This window comes from Pelobates fuscus, chromosome 7 (genome assembly GCF_036172605.1).
Source record: "Pelobates fuscus isolate aPelFus1 chromosome 7, aPelFus1.pri, whole genome shotgun sequence".
NCBI classification, from domain to species: Eukaryota; Metazoa; Chordata; class Amphibia; order Anura; family Pelobatidae; genus Pelobates; species Pelobates fuscus.
The window spans coordinates 45,416,753-45,431,013 of record NC_086323.1 but is presented as its reverse complement, the minus strand read 5'-3'; the positions used below and the strand labels follow the sequence as shown (position 1 = coordinate 45,431,013).

The window sequence follows — 14,261 nt, the reverse complement described above, 5'->3', positions numbered from 1 at the left end:
CTCCTGGACCAATTCCTCACTGAAGCTTGAACATAGTATGCAGCATGTCCATCATTGAACCAGTCCCTAATTGTAGCTAGAACTCTTTATGTAGCATGTCCATCCCTGTACCAATTGCTAACTGGACCTATAGATCAGTATGCAGTATATCAATCATTGAACCTATTTCTAACTGTTTCTAGAACTCAGTATCTCAGTATGCAGTATGTCCACTACTATAAAAGTTAGTAAATGTAAGTAGAACACCGTATATAGCAAGCTCATCCCTGGACCAATTTCTAACTGTAGCTGGAACTCAGTATATAGCAAGCTTATATATGAATCCAGGATGAAACAAATATAAACATGAAATTCTTTTCAGTATTGAAGAATTAACTTCGACCCTTTGACTTGGTGTATGTCCACATGGCCATCCAAATGCGTTTGGACTCCTACAATACTTGAAGCTCAATTGCAGTATGCTATATGTTCAGGCAAGCACATGGGCTGGAGACCTAAAAAGAATGGCAGGGATGAAGGAGCACAAAAAAGGATGGCAGTTAGTATGCAATAGATGTCAGGGGGCATGGAAAGGATGGTTTGGAAGAAGTGGCATGACTGGGATGCAGTGTTTTTCCCCCATCTAGATCAAGGCTTTAGGTCCGTGATCCGGGAAATTAAGAGAGACCTAGATTAAGATTTGAGGTCCGTGAACCGGGAAATTAAGAGAAAACACAGAACAGCTGCAGAGAGCTTTGGGACCCGAAGCGGATTGGCTGAGAGCAATCCTGAGGAGATGTCAATTGGGACTTTTAAACCTGGACGGGCTGTAATAGCATTCAGGCTGCAGACTAATAGAAACACCCCCGAGGAAGTCCTCACAATACTTAACGAAATGCGTAGGTTTGATTGTTCGTTTATTTTATTTGTTTTTATATTGTTTCAATGTATGTTGGGATTCTTCAAGTGATCTAATCAATTGGAACATAACTTACATGACAATCTTGTGACGTGACATTCTCCTTGCTGTGGATCCTGCAACAAGTATATCTTGTAGATGTGCCTTTTATCATTTGGATATTTGTGAATGCAATATTATTAAAATTTTGTTTTTGATCATTCTTATGGAACGTAGAGAGCATAGCTGTGGTCATCATTAGTGGTGGTGGCAGCACTCTATTAACCCGTGTACTTTATTTTCTGCTAAGTGTCCCTGGATATATTTCACACCTTGGCCACCATGGGATTATGTTTGATCCTGTGTAGGGGAGAGGCATAAACCATAGGCAAGATTTTGCAAGTGGATATGTAGGGATAACGATAGTGTTTTTTCAGACCCTGGGCTAGAACTTCAAGAGCCTGCAGAGTTAATGGTAAACCAATAAAAGGGATTTCTGCAAAGGTAATTTTGTTGTTGATTTAATTCACAGGTAATATTTAGGTTCAGAAAGAAAGCCAACTCATCTACACAACTTAGAATCGGAACCTGAAAAAACTCATAAATTAACTATGCCTCACTGGTTTCAGAAAAATCTTATCAGTACCAGTACTCTGCTATATTTGCTTATGATGGTAATATTTTTCTGGTATTTTCAGACTTTATATTTAATTTTCGCAGTCTGGATTTTAATACAAATGCTTTAAATATAGATATTACATTTGTAGTGGTCAGCAAGACGCATGGTTTACCGAGAGAGAAAAAAAAATGGCAATTGTGGTCTGGTTGCTTTAGCTAGATCACTTCCCAGCTCCTTAGACTTGCTGACAGATGAAATGATGAATAGTACTGTCTTTGTGGGTATCTAACGCGTGTCAGCTACATCCAACACAAACTTAATGCCACGTCGGATTGTCAGCTGATTGGAGGTTACTCAAAGTCAAAGGCATAGAAATGCCAGGCTTTCCCGTACTTCACTCAGTATCAACACAGTAATGAAAGGTCACAGACGATGAACACATTGCTCTTTATAAAAAGAAAAAAAAAATCTTACTACAAAACCAATGCTGTCCTTTGTGTAGTTAATTTATTTATTTATCATTTTTTAAAGCAGAAGTATATTGTAAAGTACTGCAGAGCAATGACTGGGCAAACTAACATTTTAAATCAATAAAGATATTAAATAAAATGAACATATTGTTGCTACGAGGAGGAGGGGGCACTGGCCGTCCCCTTGCCCTACCTTCTGAAATGTCATTATGCATCAGAATTTTCCATTAAGGTCCTTGTTAGTCAGGGAGAAAAGGTCTTTGCATCAACAAAGAAACGTTCTACTAGGATCCCTGACAATCCTTCTGTGACTTAAATAAGAAATAAAGAAAAATAAAAAGAGATAATTTTTTAAACCAGTGTAAAAAAAAACAGAGCTTGTGTTTACTCATTTTGTTTCTTTTTTTTAATTTTTATTCTGAGTCTGTCTCTTACATAGAATAGTTTCTTAGTAGGCAGAAATGGGTAGGAATCTGTGCCATAAAGGTTTGAGGTCTGATGGGAAGAGTGACTGTAGTGAGACATCATTTTATATCATGGTGCCTTGATATAATGCTAGTGATAACTGCTATGGGAACAGAAAAGAAAGAACTTGGAAAATAATGGTCACTTTTCCATCTAACCTACCCATGAAGCAGATATAAGATATAAGAGTTCTGTTCTGGACTAGTTTGAGCCATAGGACATACATAAACCGAACTGCCTAAAACAAAAACACCTCTCTATTGCTATTTGAAATACAAACGGCTATTCACCAAGCCCAATGCTATTCACCAAGCACATTACTGATCCACAATAGTATGGTTCAAATAAATAGTATATATACAGATTACCCAACAACTGTGCAAGCCCTGAGAGCAGAAGGGAATGTTTAGGGATGGAGGCAGAGTTTAATATTTTGTCCTATTTTGGATAGTACATATTTAATATTTAACATTTGACCATTATTTATACATCTTACAGTAATCAAAATAAACCTTTACTCTGCAAAAATAATCCAACCCACTATATTTAATTAATTAGCTTATAGTAGATAGCATGATTTTATGAAATAATGTGTTGAATATATTTGAAATTCTGTTGCTGTACTGTATGTATGGGAGCCCTGCATTGTGGCCCTTTAAGTGCTGATGCACCTGTTTAGTTGTGGTAGATCATTGCAGTGAGTCAGCTCACAACAGACTACATTAAACTGTAAAAGCTGAGAAGAGAATCCAAAGGCTCTGGCAGGAGTAGGTGTTTGTTAACAGGAACGTGAATGACCTTTGCTAACAATTCTCCTGTGGCCTGTAGAATTACTGAAGTGCGGGAGCATGTGGAATTAAAAGTTTGTTTTAATTTACTTTTTTTTAACAATCTGTAATGTGAAAGTGACTTTAATTATGTTTATTCGTCTCGTTCGGGTATTGCTTTTTTTTGTTGCTTTTAGTTTTACAAATAACCCCTAGAATTTTGTTATTGCACATTCCTATCCTGTAGGTGTTCTATAGTGTTTCCGTTCCCACTTTCATAAAGAATAAAGTGTCAAGCCATTGTATATGCTGTCACTACATACTAATTACTATGGCACCAATCACAAACACCTTCATTGTGTGTAAATTATTCATACGTTTTTGAAATATGTACCCTTCGGGACAACTCAAAGTTTGGATTCAGACAAGGTTTCAGACTCAAAAACCTCTAGTTCTTCCTGAATTAGAAATAACAAGCTTCTTAGAAACCCAAAGTATGGATGAGGATCATGGGAGATGCTGTAGCATCTAAAGAGCTACCTTTTTGGCTAGATTTCCAAGTAAACATCTGAAGGTCCAAAGAACGGAATTGAGGAAGGAAAGGAACCCGGGTCAAACAGCAGGGTTTGCTCTTATACAGTACCATTCTTTTTAACTGTTTCAACCCTGTAATAGTCATGGGATTGAAAAATTATACTCCTGGTGACAACTGGAATTTTGTCTTGTAATATGTGAATTTGCTGAAGGTGTACTGTATCCAAAATTGAAATAAGACGCGATTAATAATTTAAACAAATACAATGAAAAGTGTTTTTATGAAAATAGTATAATAGAAGAATTTCTGGAGATTCTGAAACCACTGTTTTTTTCCTTAATTATTTTGCCATTATTTTTCATCAATTAAATCTTTAGTTACATATAGAAAGAATCCCAGGCACTCACTGTGATTGTTCTTCAAGCAGATTTATTGCAACGTTTCGACCTCAATGAGGTCTTTTTCAAGCTCCAAATCTTTAGTTAGACCATAAGTCAGCATTTATTGGTTTTAAAGGGAAATTATCATAGGTATATTTTACAAATCTATTAACAATGCTGCTACCTCTGATGTCCTGTATTTTTAATTCACGATTAATACATTCCATATACTTAAACTGTATTTTAGATATTATTCAAAATAGTCAAATTGCAATAATCTATTTATATAGTGGTTTCCATCTCAAGAAGACATAGACCTCTTTAATTCACACTCTCAATGCCCAACTCAATGATATTCATATTAGCCACATGAAAAGAAAGAGTTTTTTTTTACTGGGAAGTAAAATTGGAACACTGAGTTTTCAACAGATTTTATAGATATTGCAGACATTGGGTTATTCTGACAGTAAATAATTATCTTTATCGTCCTTAATCAGATGGCTACGTGTTATGTACCTGGATTGATGGAAAATCGCCGGAGGCACAGGCTCCGAGGATTGAGGCTCCTACTAACACGGACTCCACTTCCTTGGACAAGACAACTGGCAGGCCTACAAGACAGAACCCCATCTCAATTAGTGAAGAAATATGCTGGATCATTAACAAAAAGACTAGGTTATTTGAAATAACTATTAGGTATAAATGTACAGTTAGTGATCCAACTACACAAAAAATAGCAAGGAAGAAAGGAGCAATACACATATACAGAGCTTAGAGCGATCTGTCACTTTCAACATTTTTGAGTTGTAGGACTTAGAGTTAACCTGACACTGGCTTTTATATTTTTGAGTTGTAAGCCTTAGAGTTGATCTGTCCCCTTTGATATTTTTTAGTTGTGGGCTTAGAGTTTATCTGTCCCCTTTGATATTTTTGATTTGTAGGGCTTAGAGTTGATCTGTCCCCTTTGATATTTTTGAGTTGCAGGGCTTTGAGTTGATCTGTTCCCTTTGATATTCTTAAATTATAATGCTTAGAGTTGATCTGTCTACTTTGATATTTTTGAGTTGCTAATACTTAGAGATGATCTGTTACCTTCACTATTAATATTAGTAGTAATAGTATTTTTGTCTCGATTGATGTAGAAGGAGATTTGCTTTGTGTATATTTATTTTGTTACGTGTGTAATAGTTTTGTAGGAGTTACTTTTACATGTGTGCAAAACTCTACTTTATTCCATCTACTTGCATTTTGCTGTCACATCTGCTACATAATTGTTCACTCACCTTCTCACATTCTCACATCTTCTATATTTTAACATCTATCAAATGATGCAATGAATTAAACAAGGAAAAAAAGCTGAAAACAATTTTTCACAACTATGCGCAAGAGAGTACTGAGAACGGACAACAGCTGAAGATCCGCTCAGATATCAAGTGCTTTTAGCTCATCTTGTGCCATTGCAAAAAAGAACCAGGATCATCTGTCTATCAGACTCATCTAACCCAAAAGGGCAGTCCAGACACCAATGTGAAGATTTGATTAGGTTACATATCTTCTATAATATAGATCTCTGTATAGTAATTACTTCAGTATAGACAGATATGACCTTATTAAGTTTACCGGTTTAAGCTTTTTAATGAGTGTATTTGTTTATATTCTACATGTAATAAAATAAATGCAAGCTTAAATTCCCAACACTCTGACAAGTCATTAAACTATTTCACCGGAAATCTTAATGTGGTATTACCAAAGCCAATGAGAAGTTTAATTCACTGGTTATTAAAATTTGGGTGTAAAATGTAAACATACTAAAATTCTTAACAAAAACTTTCGATGGTAGTATTTTCCAACTGATAAACACAATGTAAGAACTTCTACACAATGTAACAGTTTAATCCGTCATTGAAAAATAATAATGATTACAAATACAGCATAGAGCAATGTTGTGTAAACAGTGTAGTAACTACCACGGTTGTAGCTGGGACCAGGTGACTGTGGGGAAACTATAACGTCAGGGCCGGTAAACAGCCACACCGGCCTGGCAGAGGCGTCGCTAGGGGGGTTGGGGGCAGAGCCCCCCCTACATCATTCTGTGCCCCCCCAAATTCAAGCACTGTATCAAGGGCAATGTGTTTTTTTTATTTTTATAATCCCTGGTGGAGAATAATGAATTCTCCACCTGGGAGTATTAAAAAAACAAAAATATTGTGGTGGGGTGGGGCCACATGACGGTGGAGGTGGGGCTAAAGGTGCCCAGAAGACATCGGTCGGGGTAACTGCTGCACAGGAAGGGGGAAGCTGGAATGAGTCACTGCCTCCCCAACATCCAGACTCCAAGAGCTGCACTGCCTCCACTCCAGCCCATAATGGACAGAGGTAAGTGTGTGTGTGTGTGTGTGACTGTAACAGTGTGTGACTGTGTCTGCCTCTGTGTGTGTGTGTGTGTGTGTGTGTGTGTCTGTCTGACCTCTGTGTTTGACTGTCTGCCTGTACGTGGCTGTAACTGTGTGTGTGTGTGTGTGAGACTGTCTGCCTATATGTTGCTGTAACTGTGTGTGTGTGACTGTCTGTCTTTGTGTGTTTGACTGTCTGCCTGTATGTGACTGTAACTGTGTGTGTGTGTGTGTGTGTAAATGTCTGCCTCTGTATGTGTGACTGTCTGACCTCTGTGTTTGACTGTCTGCCTCTGTGTGACTAACTGTGTGTGTGACTGACTGTCTGCCTCTGTGTGTGTGGCTGTGTACCAGTGTGTTACTAGAACTGTGTATGTGACTGTCTGCCTCTGTGTGTGTGTGTGGCTGTGTAGCTGTGTGCCTTCGAGTGATTGTAACTGTGTGTGTGTGTGACTCCCTCTGTATGTGTGGCTGTGTGTGTGTGTGTGACTGTTCTCCTATATGTGTGTGGCTTGTGCCTATGTGTGACTGTAAATGTGTGTGTGTGTGTGTGTGTCTGTGTACCTATGTGTGACTGTAAATGTGTGTGTGACTGTAACTGTGTGTGTGACTGTAACTGTGTGTGTGACTGTCTGCCTCTGTGTGGTTGTGTGCCTATGCATGACTGTAACTGTGTGTGCATTACCCTCTGCCTGTGTGTGACAGTAAGCCTGTGTATGACTTTTCGCACAGGCCGCCTAAAGGCCAAGGCTGGCCCTGGCTCTATCTATCCCAAAGTGCCCGCATGGACATCCCTAGCGCTTCCTCCTGTTTTGGAGGAAGCAGTTTATGGACCCACAAGGCGGGCGGCTGTGAGTATATCAGAGGCAGTGTGCTCCTGCTCTGCTCCCCCACAAGCCATCTACTGATGCCGCATTTGACTGTGTAAGTAATAACTAGAACATTGCATAAAACAGCAGAAGTATGAATTGAATGTGATTCTAAGCATTAAATCTGCCACAAATACGTGTAAGTTTGGTCAGTCTATCTCCATAGGTTCTGTTTACCCGGTTGTTGATGTTTTGCAGATTAATGAGTTTATCAATCAGGAAATCTGATAAAAAGCAGAGCTGTAGAACTCTCTTTTCATGCCTTTATGCTTATATTTATAATGGTGAACGATAAAATGAAAAGACTTGATACACTGGTTGCAAACCTTGTATTTTTTTTTCTTTTAAGGGGAAATGTACGCAGTTACTTGTTTGAAGGTAGAGGGGATGTAAGTGGAGGCAACAGGCCACAGCTTTATTTAAAACAATAAACATTATCAACATAACATATTAATATAATATATCTAATAACAGTAACTTTTCATCACTGGATCCTTGCCAACCGTCTACATTAACATGGGCGCTTGCCTCCCACCCTCGTCCTTACAACACAACTGGCCTACCAATACCATTCATACTAACCACTGGCTTTGGCTCAGTGTGCAAGTCCTTCACCCATATCTTAAACCCGAGGCTAGGGGAGGGATCAGCCTTAAACCGTTTCCACTGGACCGCTTGTCCAACCCTGATTGGCAAGGACCTGCATCCGCCACAAGCCCTCGCTATTTTACCCCTAAAATCCGTGGGGCTGCCCCACCAACACCGACATGGCCTCCTCGAAAACGCCAGATTGAAAAGATCAAGCCCAACCTCCGTGAGGTGGACCCCGTCACTCCTTGAATAGATTGCTGCATTTTGTTAAAAAATGCGGTGTCGAGCCATGAAACCCTCAACTTCCCACGCAAACCTGGCAACCTTTTTATTAACTTTAACCCTATTGTGCTTCATGGTCCGCTGGTCCCGTGCGCACCTCCAGTAGTTCCGCGAGGCTACCTCTGACCATACCAGGCAGACATCTGAGAACAAGACCATCAACTGTGCTAAATCCCTCTGCATCATGTCCCCTAGCCCCCTAACAGGTAACGAACCCAGATTACCCCAGAGATGATTCACCAAGATATCTGGCATGCCGAGTAAATGGGATAACCGAACCAGTTCCGGAAGCAGGTGAACATAGAGCATACCCCTGGACCCGAAGCACCAAACTTCTGCTACCGCCGGCGACAGGCCAAGAAGTAGCCCCCGCGGACGAACACCTGCACGCTGTCGAGCCCAATACACATAAGAGTGGCCGATCACCCACACTCACTTCTCGGAACCAAAGGAGAAAACACAGCAGGGAACAAAATCAGCCAGGAGGGGAGAAGGTAGGATCGAAACCTCCCTGATTCCCACCTGCCCATCCTGCGAATAGCCATCTTCGAAAAACCCAAACTAGCTACACTCCTCCCCCCCCCAGTATCTGTTTTTGACCACCACAGCAGAACGTGCACCACACCCCCGTGGCACACAACGCCCCCCCCAGGGACCCGTTTACTGAAGCTAACCAACTCCCCCAACTACCCTCAGGCCCCAAAAAACGCGAATGCTAGCCTGAACAAGGCCGCCTCAAAGTCTGACGAACATACTTATGGCAAAATGTGAAAGATGCCCAACAGCAAGGCCCCCGAAACAGGCTTGCGGGAGCCAGGAACCTTAGGGCCCCTACGCCAGCCCTTCATCACCTGCAGAACTAGGAAATCTTTCGTAACGTCTGGGACCTTAGATAGCTTGAACCAAAAGCTAAGGCCCGAAAGTCTAGCCGAGACGGACGACGGCGAGCAGTCTGACGTTTCCCAGTACTATACTAAATGCAGCAGACCCTGAAGCCGTGCCTGGACAGAATGAAAACCCCATGGACCTGCTCACAGGCCAACCATTCCTTCCACGCCTTACCGTACCGCAGGGCTGCTCAGGAAGAGCATGGGTCTGCAGTCTGTCGGCTTGCTGAGGGAGAGCATTGCCGTGCGTGCGGTCGGACAGCCAGCTGAGGGAGAGGGTGGGTGAGCTTGCGCACGGGCAGGTGCGTTAGGCAGCTGTAACCTCCCTGCTCCCGCGCACTCTGGCTAGTGATGCTGGGAGCCGAATATGACGTCATTCCGGCCCCAGCATTACTAAATAGTATTCTATGGAGCAGAGCAGGGAGATGACTGAAGCCCCACTGGACCACAAGGAAAGCCGAACCACTCAAGCTCTCCCAAAAGGTAGGGAGGCTGGGTGGTCACATTAATGTGTATCTTAGTGAGTGAGTGTGTCAGTGAGTGAGTGTCGGTAAATGAGTGTGTCTGAGTAAGTGTGTCTGTGAGAGTGTGTCTGTGAGTATGTGTGACTGTCAGTGTAGGTCTGTCTGTCAGTGTGTGTCTGTGTCTGTCAGCGTGTGTGTGTGTGTGAGTGTGTGTCTTTCAGTGAGTGCATGCATTTGTCAATTAGTGAGTGTGTGTGTTTAGGTGATCAGTACCCCTCCAATCACAAAGGAAAGGGGTTTTTACTCACCTTTTTCCCCCACACTGTGCTGGTCTCGCCGCAGCTGGCCCTGCCTCCATGACTGTGATCATCAATCTTGATGATCTCAGCCAATCCAATGTTTTCCAATAGAAAAGCATTGGGAGGCTATTGCACATGTGTGGCAAAACGCCACGCTGAGCCAATCAGCATCTCCTTATTGAGATGAATTGAATCAGTGCATTTCTATGAGGAACGTTCCACACAGAGCATGGAGACGCTAAACAGCACTGACCCAGGATGCACTCTAGAGGCCGTCTGAGTGACTGTCACTAGAAGCCTTACTAAGTAACAATGTAAATACTGCCTTTTCCCTGAAAAGGCACAATTTTGAATTGAAAAGTGTGCAGGGATAGGTTATAGACACAAGAACAACTACATTATGCTGTGTACTATACATTAGGCTGTAGTGGTGCTGGTGACTATAGCGTCGCTTTAAGAATTGCATATTTTACATTTATTTGCTGGCTCCTAGATTCCAAGCAAATTTGTCAAGCCCTGCCGTACCGACACCAGGTGGACTCCGATACAGACCTGCGGATCCACTCCATCACTCTGTCAGCTCAAGGGACCATAGCTTCGCCGGGCACGGGAACCCCTTTGCATCTGCCTCAGAAGCGACAACCCTGAATTCCGGCCACTGTGAACGAGAAAGGGCATCCGCTGTAACATTGACCCCCCAGGGAGATGCACCGCCCTGCATGCAATATTCCGTAACAGGCAACGCAACACCGTTTTAGGGGTGATGGACATTAGCTACTGTGCTTTCTCTGTGCCAATATATGTTTCATTATATTACAGAACACACAGGACATATTGACCCTTCAATTGCTTCATTACAATTGTGCATCTTTCACTTATCTCAAGCCAGACCTTTGGGACAGCAATTCCAAGAAATTGCATGATTCCAAAATTCTCCCAATATTCCCAGCTCAACATGCAAATAAACACAGGCAGGCATCATGTTTCAGACCTCACCCTGCATTAATGCGGGCTCCCTTAGCAATGAAACACTGTTTTATACACAAAGCATGGGCTGTTTTCCAAAAGGTCCAATTACCAAAATTCACTTTACAGTACCAACCTTTGGTTTTTGTCAGCAAGGTATTGTTTTTGGTCTAGGAGAACCATGTCTTGGAAATGCTGCGTTCAAGGTCTAACATGAGATATATGATGTGCAACAGTACATCTTGATTTGCGTCAATCAGCAGTGGGAGTATTATGTTTTACTCTCAACACAACATTTTTAATGGTTAGCTATATGCTGGCCGAAAGACTTCAAGTCCTACACCAGAACCAATGCCATGCTGATGAGACCTAAAGGTAAAAAGACTAGTTTCGATAATATATTTATATGTACAATAGATGTGGAAGCTACACTTTGGCACTAGGTATACAACAAGCAAGGTGCCAAATCGCGGTCACCTAGGGAACCTTAGTTTGTGTCAAAACCCTCAAAATATGGTTTAACACAGAACTGAAGGAGGAACAAGTAGCCTGCCGGCACCATAAGCACTTTAATATGCTGTATGGTTATGATATTTAGACTGCCCCTTTAATTTCATGTAGTTGATAATCCCCTGTTGTCTTGTTTTGTTTAGAAGTCACAACAATTTTAATCATGGTGTCAAAGCTTGTGTGATAATACCACTAGTCAATTAGGGAATAGGTCATAGCATTTGCAGTACCAGTTCAAACCTTAGGTTTGCAAAGCTTATTCAAAAATATTAAATTGAACCATCAGTCTTGAAGGCACACCAACAAGGCATGTTTTATCCATATTTCCACAGGACCGGAACTGGGACCTGCCTAAATTACGGACTGTTGATTTGTCTTGAGGCTTAAGTTGGGAACATTTGTGATGGGAAACCTGAGTTGAAACTTGCTGGTTCTTATTCATTTTTGCACATGTAAGTAAGTTAAACTTTAATAGGAAAAAGTTTAGGAACATTTCCAGCCAAATCTCAAAAACTCAAGCAAGTAAAAAAAAAAAAAAAGAACAGAAAATAAGAATAGAAAACCGTAGTACTGTAAATCAGAATATTTATTTGTGTTACTCATTTAGAGTTACGAGTTAAACCATAACAGTTGAATGTTTTATCTAGGTATCCCAGCCAACAGAATTGTTTCCAAATTCCCACATGAATACCATTGGAGGGAGGAAGAGATTCAATGAAGTTTCTGATTCAAGCTCTGGAGATAAAAATGATGAAGCACTGATAAGAACAGTTGCCCACACACAGCATTCCTGAAAGGTATTACAGTATCATTCCCAGTAATACGGAAAACTACGCTGTTTGTGTTTTTTTAAATTGCAGGTGTGTTTCTTTCATAACATTAATTTCCCTTAATACTTTACTGAGCTAAAAATCTCTACAAATCTGGGAAATTCAAGCTAAATTGTAATAAAAAAATTTAAATCCTGACAATTACTAAAAGTAATTTGGGTGCAATTTCAGCAACAGAAAGACAAATCATTATTAAATAGTAATTGGCTAGTTTTAACATAAAAAGTAAGCAGTGGACTTCTTTCTATCCCCTCACTTAATTTGTTTGAGGTGAGTAGTAAATGTATGGGGTCCCCCAGACCTCCTTATAACCAAGCAGAACACATTCAGACGTACTTCTTTTCGGAGAGCTCTTCTGACTAATTAACTGGTTCCCTTAATCACTATGAAATCTACACAATACACATACCCTCAGGGGTTTAACTATAAATCACATGGCCCTGATGCACAAAAAAATAAAAAAAATCAATGGTTCCACTACTGCCAACCAAACAGGATGATTTTGATGCAACTATTCTTCTGGCAAAGAATAGCACCATAGACAATTTCTGTTAATAAACGTATTGTAAACCTCAGTGGTGGTGATTTCAGGAAAGGACATGCTTAGTACCCCCAACATTTTTTTTTCCCATTAGAAAATAAATAAATTAAAATAAATACATTGTTAATAGTAAATATATATATAAATATAAAAAACCCTCCTACCCATGCTTAACTGTGGGTAGGAGGCAGTTATAATTTCAGATGGTCCCATGGGGATATAGCAGGAACCCTGTCCATCAGGGCGGCAGCACTCTGAGCTATTTACAGAGTTATTCACTAAATAGAGAATTCAAAGTGTATTCTATGCTCTGCTTCCATTTTGGCTACGTCAGCCTTAAATGTGAAATTCTCTTTGAATTTACTTTGAACTGTCCATGGACCATTGTGATCTGCACCCACCTGTCGTAAAGGAACACAAGGTCTATCAAGGAGAGTTTTTGTTCTTCCTGCTGGCCTGTGATTGCTTACCAACCCTTGTGAGCTGGAACTCCAGAAGAATGTCTAATTCCCCAAATGTTAGTGCTAGACCTCTACAGCCATCCCTGTTTCCTTGGTCCCTGACAGGTAGAACATCAGCTCTGTGTCATAGTCGCAACCATTGAGACCCTGTTGGTTCCCCCACTGCGTACACTACACACCCATAACTAATCACAGTCTGGCAGCATGAAAACATTTTAGGAAGCAGAATAATATTAGCCAAACAGATTGGCCTCTTACATACCAATGTGTTTCATGTATTTTATAAACCATTACCAGCTTGGTAAATTGGTAAAATAATCCTAGGATTTTGGTTCCAGACAAATGTTTAACAGTCCCATCAAGAAACAAATGGAAAACTTGCACAGCCAATATTTTGAGACCAATACTAAAAGTTTTATTACATTATAAAGGAATAGCAACAATGAACCAAGTGATGTAAGTATGCATAAAGAAGCTTTGCCTCTTTATAACATTTAGCTTACCCGTGATATCTGCGTGCATCTGCACAAACAAGGGGTTCTTGCTCAGTCCACCACACAAAAACATAGTGCTGATCCGGTGCCCTGCAGCCTGCATGCATTCCAAAATATGCCTTGTTCCCAACTAGTAAAACAAACAGGATGATAAAACGAAGAACCATGAGAGAATAACACAGTCAGCGATTCATGGTAGATCGGTTTCAGGGCAAAAATTTTTCTTAATTTACAGTATTTTGGAGTTGTAGATGGAAAACCACAATTGAATGTTTTATCAATTGGAAACACTGGAAAGAAAACACGTGTTAACTTACAATGTCTAATTGTGAATTTAAAGGAATAGTAACACCAGCACAATAAAATGAAATGGAGCATACATGCTACATCCAGGATGGAATATTCTGACAGCAATTACACCTACAAAAAAACAAATTCCTCCTGGAAATAATAATAATAGTAGTGGTTAAGTAGTGGTGGTGTAGAAGGTGTTTGTTGTAGGCATTGTGGATGGTGTGGGTATTGTTTTGTTTGTGGCTTATGTGGGTGAATTTGCCGATT

At 40.6% G+C, this 14,261-nt stretch overlaps 1 protein-coding gene across 2 annotated transcripts in view; it reads right to left on the bottom strand.

The window, feature by feature from the left end:
• Nucleotides 1-14,261, bottom strand: part of FGGY (FGGY carbohydrate kinase domain containing) — a 291,415-nt gene that overhangs the window by 30,528 nt on the left and 246,626 nt on the right. For both annotated transcript variants that reach the window (XM_063428025.1, XM_063428026.1), the window contains 2 exons: nt 13,710-13,830; nt 4,630-4,724 (listed from right to left, as the gene is read on the bottom strand). In XM_063428025.1, coding sequence (XP_063284095.1) covers nt 4,630-4,724; nt 13,710-13,830 — 216 coding nt within the window. The remainder of the gene's footprint in view (nt 1-4,629; nt 4,725-13,709; nt 13,831-14,261) is intronic.